The 13,663-nt window shown below is 38.3% G+C and overlaps 1 protein-coding gene across 3 annotated transcripts in view; it reads right to left on the bottom strand.

The window, feature by feature from the left end:
* Positions 1-1,289: 1,289 nt before the first annotated feature.
* Positions 1,290-13,663, bottom strand: part of LOC136710617 (diacylglycerol kinase beta) — a 107,228-nt gene continuing 94,854 nt past the window's right edge. For all 3 annotated transcript variants that reach the window (XM_066686316.1, XM_066686314.1, XM_066686315.1), the window contains 3 exons: positions 8,085-8,205; positions 7,238-7,298; positions 1,290-6,050 (listed from right to left, as the gene is read on the bottom strand). In XM_066686316.1, coding sequence (XP_066542413.1) covers positions 5,952-6,050; positions 7,238-7,298; positions 8,085-8,205 — 281 coding nt within the window. In that variant the 3' untranslated portion in view covers positions 1,290-5,951. The remainder of the gene's footprint in view (positions 6,051-7,237; positions 7,299-8,084; positions 8,206-13,663) is intronic.

Raw genomic sequence — 13,663 nt, 5'->3', positions numbered from 1 at the left:
TTGCTAGCTGATACAGTAGTAAACTAGTCAAAATGTTTACATTGTGCTAACCTCAGCTAAAAGGCTAATTTTCATAGTAGTGATGATGGAAGCTATTTGAGGTAACAACATATTTACTGATAGTTGACTCAGTGTGAATGGGAATTGTCTCACAAAGCAGGGTGGTTATAACAACATAACTGCACAAAATAAAAAAGAAATAAGCTAAGTTCCTATATTTTAAGCCTTTTCTCCCTACCATTTATTTCTGTTATTTATTTGTTTGTTTGTTTTCTGGCTGCAAACTTTAAACCTTAGTATTTTTCACTCAGACTGAGGTCCTAGATAACATGATTTAGATAACAGAAGATGCTAGGAGGTTATGGGGCACTAAAGCAGCTGCTTATGCCGCTTGTGAGGTAGAGTCTGTACCGAATAGTCATAACATGTTATAAAGCCCAAAAGCCATTACAGTTCATACTTTAATATGCTAGCCTCCTCCACAGACCAGATTGATCTTATATAAGAAGCATAACTGACAGACATCTCTGAAAACCTCTAAGAAATGTATGTCATCTGCAGCCAGGGGATGAATGTGAAATAAGGGAAGTCACAGCTTCAGGCCACTGGTCGTCTCCCAAGGAGAGACGAGATGTGACTTGCAGACTATTAATAGAAGCATAGAAAGATAATTCCTCCCTCATTATCTCTGCATGCCCAAGATGCCCAGCCTTCACCCTGTGTGCACCCTCAGTGCTTAAAGGGCTGTTTTGGCAAGAACATGGAACAAAAGGCACTGTGACAAAAAACAATAGCAAGGTAGAAGGACATCTGCCTCAGAAATGCTGGTTGTAGTAAAATGCTTTGTATTTTGGAAAGTTCTAGAAGTGATACTCTATAATCATGTTATGAAGACAGATTTATGCTTGCGAGCATTCATTTTAATATGTGAGGTCTCTCTGTAACATCAGTATGTTGCCTAGGTCATGTCACATTACACAAAAAATAAAGCTGTAGGTCATAAATTCTGGGGTCAGATGAGACAAAAAATGAGTTTTGTAAAAGAAAGGAAAACATTTAACCCAAGGAACACCCCCATAGGACCCATAGGATTTTTATGGCAAAAATCACCTACCTATTGTTCTATTATTTATCAATGGGATATACACAATTTAGTAAAAAAAAGAAAGAAAGAAAGAAAGAAAGAAAGAAAGAAAGAAAGAAAGTCCAACAGTAAAGGTTTCTGTAAACACATTCCATATAATATATATTTAAACAAACAAACAAAAAGACTACAGATGATTTGGCAGAGTTGTATTTATAGAGTTCAAAGTTTCCACAAGAATCTGGGAGTTTGAGTATAATATTATGACAATCTTTATTAAAATGAACATTATGCCTAGTGGTTACAATCAGAAAGAGAAAATCAGTTACTAGTATTTCCAAAATAATTTCTTAAGAAAGACCAACTTCTTGTTTTTAGTATGAGACATGAATTAAAAATACCCAGTTCAAGTTGGTGGATTGAACCATGTCATTTAAAAAGAACATTGTGGTCATTGGGTCATTTGTTTTATTATGGCTTTAATGTCGCCCTTTTTTTTTTCATCGGGTTAATGAATATTCTAAATGTAGCTTCCAACTGTTTACTTCATAATTATCCGACCACATAAAAAAGAGTGGATTACACTCTGTAAGTGTTTTTGAGATTCTAGGAAGTAACTGCAGTGTACTGTAGCTGTAGATGTAATACATAAGGGACATTTTGTTGATGAAGGGCCTCGTTTGAAAGTATACTATACTTTATTCTCTCTATATATCACTTGCTCACACATACAGACACACAGGCTATCTCTTTTTATCTTGTTAAAATGGCTGACAATTGCCATTATGCCCATATGCTCAGTATGTCTTATTTCATATTTTAAATAACAGTAAATCTGCATGAATTAAAACGTTACATGCAAGGTACATACCTTTACCTGAATGGGGTGTCTGTATCAACACAATTACAGGTCTGTGTGACCTGTTAGTTCAACACTAGCCAACACTGAAACTAAAAAGTATTCCCTCACTGTGGCACACATAATCTGCATTAAAACACCGACCTGTGTGATTAAACAGAAATTCAATCAGGTTAAATACAGGATGGGATTTATAGTGGGATGGTGCCATTATAGGATAAATGCATTTCAGCTGACCCCCTCTTAATCAACACCAGTCAGTTCCCAGCCTCTCCTTTTATTCAATGAATCTTTTCCCCATCGACTTGTATTTCTACAACTAACGCTAGTGATGGGGAGGACAGAGGATAAGAGGGTCATGAAAAGGGGCAATCAATCCTTCCTTTTTAGTCAGAGCTCAGTCCACTGGGTTTTACACTGTGCCCTTGACACTTGCTGACACACAGATGGAACGCTACAAAGCACACTTTCTCAACATGGGCTCATACATATATGGGGAATATCACACGGAGGGATGATACAGGCTCTGCTGCGTCTGTGTCATTTAATACTGTTTATCTGGTCCTGCTAAGAATAGGGCTAAACCATGCCACCTCTGTCAGATTCTCAGGCAAGGTCAAAACTAGAGCAATGCAGAAAAGAAGCTATTTATTGGAATGGATATGTCACTGTCCCTGTTAAACACTACATGTTGTTCAGAGATTCTGTTTCCTCAGTGTCTTAAGATATGAGCAAGGTCTTATGACAGGATGTAGCATATGTCGTTTAGATCATATCACATCATTTTCATATAAGGAGAGACAGCAGTATTTAACACTGATAGTCAATAATTAGGAAGAGAAATATTTGCACATTTAAAACTGATAGTCAATTTCTGATGATGTATATCATTGCTGTCACAAAAAATGCATAACTTAATTTTATAGATTTTTAGTTTACTACATCATTTGAACACAGCAGCTTCCCTTCACATTGTGTGAAAATGTTGTGATGAATGAACCAACAGAAATGCTCCAGAATTAAATGTAGCTTTTTATATTCATTTCCATTGAAAGAAAAGAAGCTTTTTTCTCCTCCTGTAAAGTTCCTATTTTTGAGATACATGTTTTTCTCTGGACAGCAAAGATATAATAATTATCATCCCCAGCACAGTGGGTGATAATGGGATCCCAGTTCTTTCTAGGCAGAGAAGACCAGAACCATAAGCTTAATGGCAACAAGGAGCTCTAAATCTAGAATTCTACAAGAATTCTAAGATTTCCATTCATTTTCATTTCTTTTTTTTTTCTCAGTTTGTATTGCATGTGTCCTGCTCCAGGCAAAATGCTGTTCTGTATTTGTTTTTCTAAGGCCAATAGTTGTTTCATTTACACTGACAGAAGCAATAGAGAATTTGACATTTTTATGTACTAAGAGTGATATTTCCTGTGGGTAGCTTGTCAGAGACATACTTCAGCTTCCTGTTGATAAATTATCCTTTGTGCCAAATATTTCTCTACAGAAAACTAAACAAAGAACAGCCACAGAGATACTTTTACTATGAACATGCTACAAACCTATATTATGGGAAAAATACAGTGAATAAATACAGCGGTCTATGACCATTAAGCAAAAGTTCGATAAGATCCAGGAATATGATGAAGAGGAACTGGTAGAGGAATTTGCAACAATCAGCATGGTCTCTCTTCAAGCAGACATCTTTGTCTTCAATGCTTCAGCAGGCATGCGGTGGTGTAACTTTAGATAAAATATAAACAAATATGTATATATACACAACTGTTTTGAAATCATTCTAAACTGTAAAATGAAAAGAAATTGTAAACATGCACTCTTTCAACCAAACCGCCTGTCATGGAGTACCTCAACGGGGCCTCAAAAGGTAACTGTCCGATGACCACAGAAGTAAATGGATTGTTCCTAGTGAAATTCAATAATAATGTTAATGAATGATTGACAGGAAGTGACTAATGGACAAAATGTCTGGTCCTGTGGTCATCTAGACAGATTTGCATTTTGCAGGACCCTAATACAGCATTCACGGTTCAGTGTTCTTTAAAGGGAACCAGAGGCAGAGTACATAGTCCTGCCCCTTTAAGAAAATTGTGTGTCCCAGGTGCTATAAGGAAAGTGAGCCTCCACTTTCGTTGCTGATCTATATTCACCTTAAAAATGTCAAATCTGAAGATAAATTATCTCAAGCTGAAAAATAAATCCTGGTCCCAGATCTTCGAAGTGGTGACCCCGTTGTCTTTTCAAGCCAGGGAGCCGTGGTTTTACCATCTCCAGTCTGTACGCAGCACTCTGTAGTGAATCTGACGATTAGCGTGCTGATGAATAGAGTGCTACAGGTGACAGATTCACTTTTGTCTGTCATTTATAAATCCAATTCTAGTCTCTGGTGCTATATTACAACACTCTACAAGTTATATCATAAAACACATTCATAGTATGCACACAAGGCTCTCAGGATATACAACTACTGTGTAGTCATACGCCTCATGGTAGGCATCTTAAGTCTAACAATGTCTTCTCCAAGGGCTACATTTCAATGTATAAAAATGTTTACTTCACAACTCATGTGGCATCCAGCCCTCAGAAAATATACACACAGGAATGTGGACCTGATCCTCACCAGTTAAGTGTTTGCAAAACTCTTTGCCTTTGGATTTGAAATTAAGATCTGATGTTTTCATGCCGTAAGCAGGAATAGTGTTTCATAGGAAAGATACTGCCTGAAATAGGAAGTTAAAATTAGGTTTGGTACACGCTGTGGTAATTCATATCCCTCTGCACTAGGTGCTCTGAGAACAGGACCAAGGGGCTCATTTTATTAATGGGACAGGATCCAGTTTTGTCCACTCAGACATGCCCTGAGACGAGGTAGCATAAACTATAATGCATGTGCAGGCTGGACACAGATTGAGCCAATCTTCTCACTTCTAATAAACAAAATTAAAGATGATCTTGAATTTTCATAGTTTAGCTTTTTCAAGGTCTGTCTTTTACAAATGTATTACCTCAGTCAGCACCAAACCTTCTAAAGTGTCCTCTTGATCTTAACTCTTGGTAATGTTACTGGCAGTCTAATACTAAAAGCAATTGTCATTCTACAGAACTCACACTAGCATGGACATCAGTGACCTGAGAGCGGACACCAGATAAGCTAGAAGCAAACAGCAGGGCTGGAAGTGTACATCTCTCTGCTTGTTAGCCCAAGTCTACCTAACCCCCCGCCAGCACACCAGCCATAAACAACACTTTATAATAGATGAGCTTTCTGTTTGGTCTCTTTAAGTGGTGGCATGTTGTGAGGCCTTGGAGAGGCACTGGAGTGACTGCTCTGCATGCACTGATGTTTTATTCAGCAGACTCATTCAGACTCCTTCAGGAGGAGAGTTTGTACCATGGTCCTGCTTGGGCCCAATGACATTTCAGTGTGCACCCCAACTCCCACCGTGAGAACAATCTCATGAGAAGACATCTCTCGTTCTTCAGCTGTCTGGCCATTTTCACTCCATGTTTGTAGCATTTTTTGAAGATGTTCCTGAGCACTGTAGTTTAGTCTTCTTCTGCTTCTTCCAATATCAACCCAGGCTCTCTCGGCTTATGTATCTCAGTTAGTAATCATCTGATGAACCCACTCACAAGAAGTGATGTGAAGGCAGTGGCCTACTGGTAGCGTCCTGGTAGAAATAGGTCATAGCTACAGACTCAAAAGCCTGTGACAGGGATATCAGGGATATTTAAATACACAGGAACTGGTCAAGAAACTGAGTTGGCTTATTCAGTCACTGCAGTCGTAAAGTCTTAGGCTGCTTTGGAAGTTGGATTCCTTTGTCCATGAAAGATAAAGCTAGAAGTCTGTAACTTAACATCTGTAAGTCACCAAAGAACTGGATTTTGTAATATATCCTCAGCCAGACATCCATCTCCACCACCCCGAGCAGAAAGAGGGGCTGAGGATGGAGAAGATATGTTTGTGTGTTTGTGGAAGGGAGACTAAGTATTCTAGTCCCGACATCTGTTGCGCTTTTTGAGGAAAAAGAAGGGTGTTTTCTGTGGAGCACCCATCAGCATGGGCACCTGATTCTTGTGTGTAATTCGTATCTGTGGGCAGCAGAAAGAAGGAAAATTAGAACATCAGCCCATGGTTAGACCTGCACATGTCTACTTTATAGCATTTTCTAAAGTAAGAGCCGTAGTTGATTCCATTTGCTAGACAGGGCCTCTAACTATATTAGCTCACCACTCTGTCAACACCATCCCACATTACATTCAAGTGTTAATAATATATATAATAACCTAAAAATAGTTTGAAAATGGCAAGCAAGAAGAATTTAATTGTCACTGCATTCATTATGAGTTCCTTTAAAAATAAAAGTGCTGCAAAATCATTTTTCATCGATTTGTTTTGTGATTTTAAAGTTAGCAACTGTGAAGGTAGCTTATTAATATTTCATTAATACTTAATTTTTAGGGTTTTTTTTAAATAAAATGAGCTGTAATTTTTAATACTGACAGTTTAAATGACTACAGTGAGAAAATGTTTGAATTACAATTATTAATTAGACAAGAACACTTTAAAATTTATTTGAACACCTAATATAAACAAATAAAATTCCTGTCTGATGATGTGACAACATTAGCTTGTATGTGAGCCACTTGGCAAATGTCTAAGAAACTTTTGTAATCATATATATTTGGCGGATGGATTCTGTGCTATAGCTATGCGCAATTGGGCTACTCTGTGCACGTTCTCCTCTGTTCAATGACGTACCCTCTCAGTGATCAGGTGTTACATGACAGTATTTTAATTAACAGGGAGCTCATGAGGCTGAGAGGCAACACAGGACTGGGCTTATACCATAGACATAAACCCACCAATTGAATTTTGGATTTTGCATCTTACACTACTGGGAAAATCAATTAATTATTTAATTTCTATTAAAAACAAACATTAGCCACTATTTATTCTCAGGAAACAAAAAATAAAACCTACATTTAACAAATAAAATAAATAAAATATCAAACTATTAAACATTTAATGTCTCCACTCTTTGCACCCTTTATTATTGTTCCTGCATTTGTGGGAGATTTAGAACATGGTTGTATTTTCAACTCATACTATGAGATCTATAGTCATACGATGAAGACTTAAAATTGTTTTTGTAGCTTTAAGGACCACAGAAACATAGGACACAGTGGCTTGTAAAAGGAGCCCTGTGCTAATGTTTTGTCACGCATAAACCTGTAAATGAGTGAGAAACGGTGAATGGAACTTAAAGTGACCTCACCGTGCATGGAGGCTGCATCCACGGCTCCCCATCAATCTGCATAGGCAGCGGTCTGGACGTCCTGAGAGAGACAGAGCGATAGATAGATAGATAGATAGAAAGAGAGAGAGAGAGAGAGAGAGAGAGAGAGAGAGAGAGAGATGCAGGGTGTCAGGGGTCAAATTGCAGGCAGCACATGGGCATGAGGCTCCTCTGTAACACTGTTGCTGCATGATTCTACACACTGCTTTCTTTGTTCCCATGAGCTCTTTCCCACACTGGGCCCCACTCTCTCTAAACTCAACACACACACTCGATTCAACACCCTGTGCTCTCATATATACACACTCTTCCACAAAGTTAGTTTAGTCTTTTCAATTGCGCCACTCCAAATTAAAACAACACTGTATGGGAGAATGCAAATGATGAATAGCCCCTTAATTCAGCTTTTAGAAAGTATTAGGTGAAAGGCAGGTGAGGGAGAAAATCTCTGGGGCAGACTGGGAGCCACCCTCGGCTCTCAGTGCTACAGTAGCTGTTCAGGTCATTATGAATGCTTAATGTAGCAAGAGAGGCAAAAGCTACCTGAACTTGTGAACTCTTGCCTCAGATGCAATGACTGTGAGGAGAATTTCTCCACTGGCAAATAAGCATTTGGCTTTGGGTGGTTTGAGGCTGGCTGGACTGGATGTTTAACTGAAGTGGAGAAAGGTTAAAGGTCTGTGTTACTGGCTAAAGTATTAGAAGGAGGCCTGCTTTTGTGTCATCACGGATGTGAAAGAGGGCAAGGGGACACGAGAGCCCACAGACAGGATTACGGTGACAGTAGAAGAGCCCAATGTTGGGTTTGTAAACATTGCACACTGACCTGATTGTGACACTGGCACACTGGGCAAGACGACGCCCAGCACTCTTCAGGCCTGTGTAGATCTGGCCCATCTCTATGGCCCCTTCTAAGCCCACCACCTCAAGGAGCTGGTCACTCAGATCTGGCCAGAAAATATGAGAGAGATAGCAAGTCAATTCTGTCTAAGACTTAAAACAAACACACACACACACACACACACACACACACACACACATTTGGTGAGCTGGATAGAGGCAAGTGAGGTCTTAAGGTCAGCAGCTAAGCATAAGACATGGCTAAGCTCTAGTACATGCTTGTAAAGCACTGTTTAATCACTTTACACACACTCATTAACTCTCTCTCTCACACACATAGGCACGCACACACTGACGCAAGCAAGCATGGGATATAAAATCTCCCTGAGCTCCAGGAAAACCATACTCGCACTGTGGAAACGATCTAACAGTCAATACATGTAGGCCTACATGGCTAGCAGTGTTAATGTATAATGTTAAAAGCACTAAAACTGCTATTACAGTAAGCAAGACTGGTATTGCAGAGACTAACTGTGTCTAACAGAAATAGGCCTCCAGTTCTGACCATAAATATCAAATCCTGTTATAAATGGTAAAACATAGCAACTGTGTGAGAATGCTTATTTTTGCCAGTGCCCTGGGATTGCATTCATTTTTTTATTTGGTACAAAGTTTTTTAATGGTTTTGATTTAACATGGATATGCAAGTGTGAGTTAATCTCTATTTTTCATTAAACTTGATGATGAAACAGGAATATAATTGCAATACTAATTATAAAATGTGCATACCTGCAGTAATGACTATATACTTTATGTGTAGAAGGCCCTGATGTTTCCACTCTGAACAACTTTAAGTACATTAAATCAAACATACTGTATTATTGACTATAAATGAGCTTGACATACAATGTAGAGTAAAAATGGTCTCTGCTGGATGAGCAGAATCCATAGACCAACCAGCCAGCAAGTTAAACTACTTCCCCCTCATTCCTTTTCTCGTGTCTCTTTTTAAAAGCTGACCTACATTCCCTGCTAATCAGTGTATACTCTGTCACTCTGAGGTTGCTCAGCTGATTAGTCCAAACCTCACTCACATAGTGTTACATGTTCCTCACTTTTCTTAACCACACATAGAATTATTGGCCAATGTTTATTCAAGATAAGTTTAAAAATGTCAAGAATATTTTATTTTAATGCATACTAATACGGGACCATTTTCTTCCTGTATATTCACAGAAAAGCAAGCAAGCACACACACACACACACACACGCACACACACACACATTTTTCCCTTAACCCCCCCAGAGTCTGAGGTGATCTGACATGCCTTGATATTTTAACAAATATTACCTACCTAAACATGTGTCTTCACAAAAAGCTACACATGCTAATATTCAGCACAAACCCAGCAACAATTATGTGAAAGAAGTCTGTGTCATTCATTTGTATCTTTTTTAAATTAATTCTAAACGTGGACTTCCCAAAATTCTATTTTCAAAGGTGCTGATATATAATGAAAAAACACATTGTCAACATTTAAGAAGTTTTCTTTAGAGCTCTGACCTTCGGAGTCATGGGTGTTGGTTACACACTGGTGTTTACAGCTTTCTGATATTTTAATTTTGCTATGAATCTGATGTCACCCCTGTATGTTTCTATACATGTGGCACACACATTGTGGCTCACACATTGACACACATGCCGACTCCAGAGGGTTAACCCTGACATGGCTCAGATGTCTGAATGAAGCTCTAGGCTATGTGCCACAGTGTAAACAGAGTGTGTAAAAATAATAATCGCACACTGTCACCTGACACAAGACAGATATGTTGTTGTGAGCAAACAGGAAACTATTGCCTGGATTATTCTGGACCCTGTGGAGAGATGACAGCTCATGCAAAACTAGTGATGCAAGTCTGGACCATGCAGAAGGGTCAGAATGCCCCCAAGATGTTTCAAGCTGACGAGGCAGAATTTGGACCATGGCAATTTGGTTTTGCTTACAGTAGGCAGCTTAAAAACAAAATCCAGCTGAAAATATAGATAGATTGCATTACAAATATACATGACAGTGAAGTATCAGTATATATTGCCTTCATTTTATATCTGTTTATACTGATTTCCATGTAATATACAGAGCATTCATTTTCAATAGGGTTGGTATGGTGTAGTGGTTAACAGATGCATCTTGAAAAAGGGGTTTGATTGGCTTGGACAAAGGAACAATGCAGCACTAGTATGACTGGTATGGTCCTTGTTCAATATGCTACATTTGTTTAAATCTGTAACAAGGTTAAGAATTGCAAGTCACTCTTGATAATAGCATCTGCTAAATTCCATCAGTGTAAATGACACTGTATCCATGACTTCAGATATCAGCTTGTTTAAAGTCAACATGAACTAGAATTGCATTTTAGCATTGTCATTTATATATGTGTGAATGGAGGTTCTCAGAACAGTGAAGTGAGGTCAAGCATAATGATGCTATTTAATATTATTTTTCCTCTCTTGCTGGTTAACAGTGATACAGACAAAACTCAGAATTATTAAGGCAGAGTAAAGTTATATTATTTTAATAGAAAATTATTAGAAATCTGTTACAGTGTCTTTTGTTATAGCATGGTAATGAGAATTGCGCTAAATATGAAAAGGTATATTAATTGCCAAAGTTTAAAAAGGCTGATCAGTTTATCAGGATAAAGTAAGAGTAAACCCATGGCTGACCAATTTTCAGTGATCTTATTAAAAACCAATATACTGCATTTCAACAGAAACTTTAACAAAAGATATGGATAATTTATGCCAGCCTTTCAGAGTGTCCTGAACTGGTGAATGCAGCCTTGAATATTGCAGTGATGGGTTAAGTAAGTTAGTGAGTCATTGTTGAGTCATTAAATATTTCAAAAAGCAAATTTCATGGCACATATAACACAGCAAGTCTTTTGGGTGAACATTACCAACAGTTAAACTGTGCCAAGCACAAGCTGAATCCACCTACTCCTGCTTTCATTTATATAATAAGCAGAGCAGCTCAGATCATATAACCATAACAGACAGGTATGTTTGAGCATCCACGCATGTGCTCTTAAGCTTTTAACAACTTACAGTAGATATAAGACAGAATCATAAAAATTGCAATGGTTCATTTGGGGGGGGGGTGTGCATGCACATATATTCATTCATTATCTGTAAGCACTTATCCAGTTCAGGGTCGCGGTGGGTCCAGAGCCTACCTGGAATCATTGGGTGCAAAGGCGGGAATACACCCTGGAGGGGGTGCCAGTCCTTCACAGGGCAACACACACTCACACACTTTTGAGTCGTCAATCCACTTACCAATGTGTGTTTTTGGGCTGTGGGAGGAAACTGGAGCACCTGGAGGAAACCCACGCGGACACAGGGAGAACACACCAAACTCCTCACAGGCAGTCACCCGGAGTGGGAATCGAACCCACAACCTACCTGCTGCGCCACCGTGCCGCCCATGCACATATATTTTAAAATTTTAAATTTCCTAGAGGAAATCTTTTTTGCCTAAATGTTGCTCATTGATGACTGAGGAAACTTAAAATATTAAGTTAAATAAGATAAGCTAGATAAATATTAGAAAACAAGGCGACAAAAGAACAGACAACTGTTTAGTTCATTTTAACATATTTGAGATAAATGTGTGACTTAAATTTCTACTAAAACTCAAAAGGAGACTTCTTTTTCTCAGGATAAATTTTAGAGCAACAAGAGACTTCAGGAAATTTGTCTTTCCAAATGATTTCATTGCATTTGAGAAACCATGTATCTATTTTATTACTGTTGCCTATAAAAATAACTGCAGCAGAACTAATACAGATTTGACCGTATTGTGAAAAGAAAGCATTCTGAAAGAGCTGGAGTAGGCTGCCCTTGCCTGGGGTGACATGCCCTTGGGACCCTCCCCCCAACAGATAGATAAAGCTAATCTAAAATGAAAACACACCCCTACACTTCAGTGGAAAAGGACAATAAGCCTAATGGAGCACCTTGTTTCTTCAGCCTTCCATCAGATCTTCAGATGAGAGCGGTGTGAACCTGCATGTCAGAGGTTTAGTTCTGAAACTGACACACTGCTAGCACTCTGCATCTTTGGGATTTTCCCAGAAGCAGTAATAGGATTGAGAGCCATTAGCACAAAAGTGTGCCATTAAAGAGGCCAGACTAGAATCTGTGCAGTGTGTGTGTGTGTGTGTGTGTGTGTGTGTGTTAGTGAGTGATAGATAGATAGATAGATAGATAGAGAGAGAGAGAGAGAGAGAGAGAGAGAGAGAGAGAGAGAGAGAGAGAGAGAGAGAGTGAAAGAGCTCCCTGCAACCATCACCAATGAGAATTCTTATTACAGCTCAATAAGCATGCGATGATACACTTAGGGCAAAACATGATTCATATCCTCATAACAGCTTAATAATATGGTGATCCCATGACAAATTATTACTTTCACATAATGCTGAAGTACATTTCCTGGTCTAGTTATTTCTTTCTTTTTTTTTAACTTAAAATAAAACCCAGAATATTTATGCCTTGGTCTGTGGGATATACCTTGTCAAATAAAAGATGCAAAAATATTTCAACTATGTTGTAGTCAGAGTCTAAATCACAGTCATGCTGTAATTTAATTTACTTAAATTTAATAAGATATGTTACGATATGGATGCAAAAAATGATATGATTACAAAACCTATTACATATATTACATTCTACTCACTAGCTGAGAGGATGAGGCACAATCAAACTTGTGCTTCTATTTCTTCTTATTTTTTCACATTACTCAAGCATCCAGCTTCATCAGATCTGCACTTTTTATTCCAGGCCGAGCATCACAGAAAGGCTGCGCTAAGAATAGCTCACAAACGTCGTCTTACATAACCTCAACAGAATATATTCGAGAGAGAATGGCAAATCCTGCACATACTGAATTGGCCTTTTTGCACTGATCTCAGACCAGCTTAAGCAAACATTAAACTAAATAATAAGAAGAAGTCTGAAACAGCTCAGGATCAGCTTTACCAACTTCAGAGCACTGGCTTTACAGACAAGTCAAACAGTTACATGCAGGCTCCAGAAAGAGAGCACAGAGAAAAGCAAGAGACATCAGCTGACATTGCCTACTCCAAGGCCCATAACTGTTGGCCAATTTAGTTCAGCTTTACCAGGCTTTCTTTTTGTGAATGTAGTCCTTCCAAAACATGAAAGATAATAAGTCCCGCTAACTGCAAAGTAAATGTCCGCTACATTAAAATCCATTACAGAGATTCAAAGAAAGAAAAACTTAAAAAAACACCCATACCTGCAAAAAAATATTGAAATATTGTAATTGCCCCTTCCCATGTCCATATTAATAGCACCTTTCCAAATAACACTTTTTACTAGCACTTATTTTTATGATAATATTCTGTAGTAGTTATTGGGACATACAAATTCTAGAATTTAGCCTAATAGCTCATAAATATTATCTTTCTACTTAAGAGTGTAAAAGAAAGCCTTTATAAAGCAATGCACATTCCTGTACTTGTCTAATGCAGTCATAATCTCAT

Source organism: Hoplias malabaricus, chromosome 12 (genome assembly GCF_029633855.1).
Source record: "Hoplias malabaricus isolate fHopMal1 chromosome 12, fHopMal1.hap1, whole genome shotgun sequence".
In the NCBI taxonomy this organism is placed as follows: Eukaryota; Metazoa; Chordata; class Actinopteri; order Characiformes; family Erythrinidae; genus Hoplias; species Hoplias malabaricus.
This window is presented reverse-complemented; position numbering and strand designations above follow the sequence as displayed.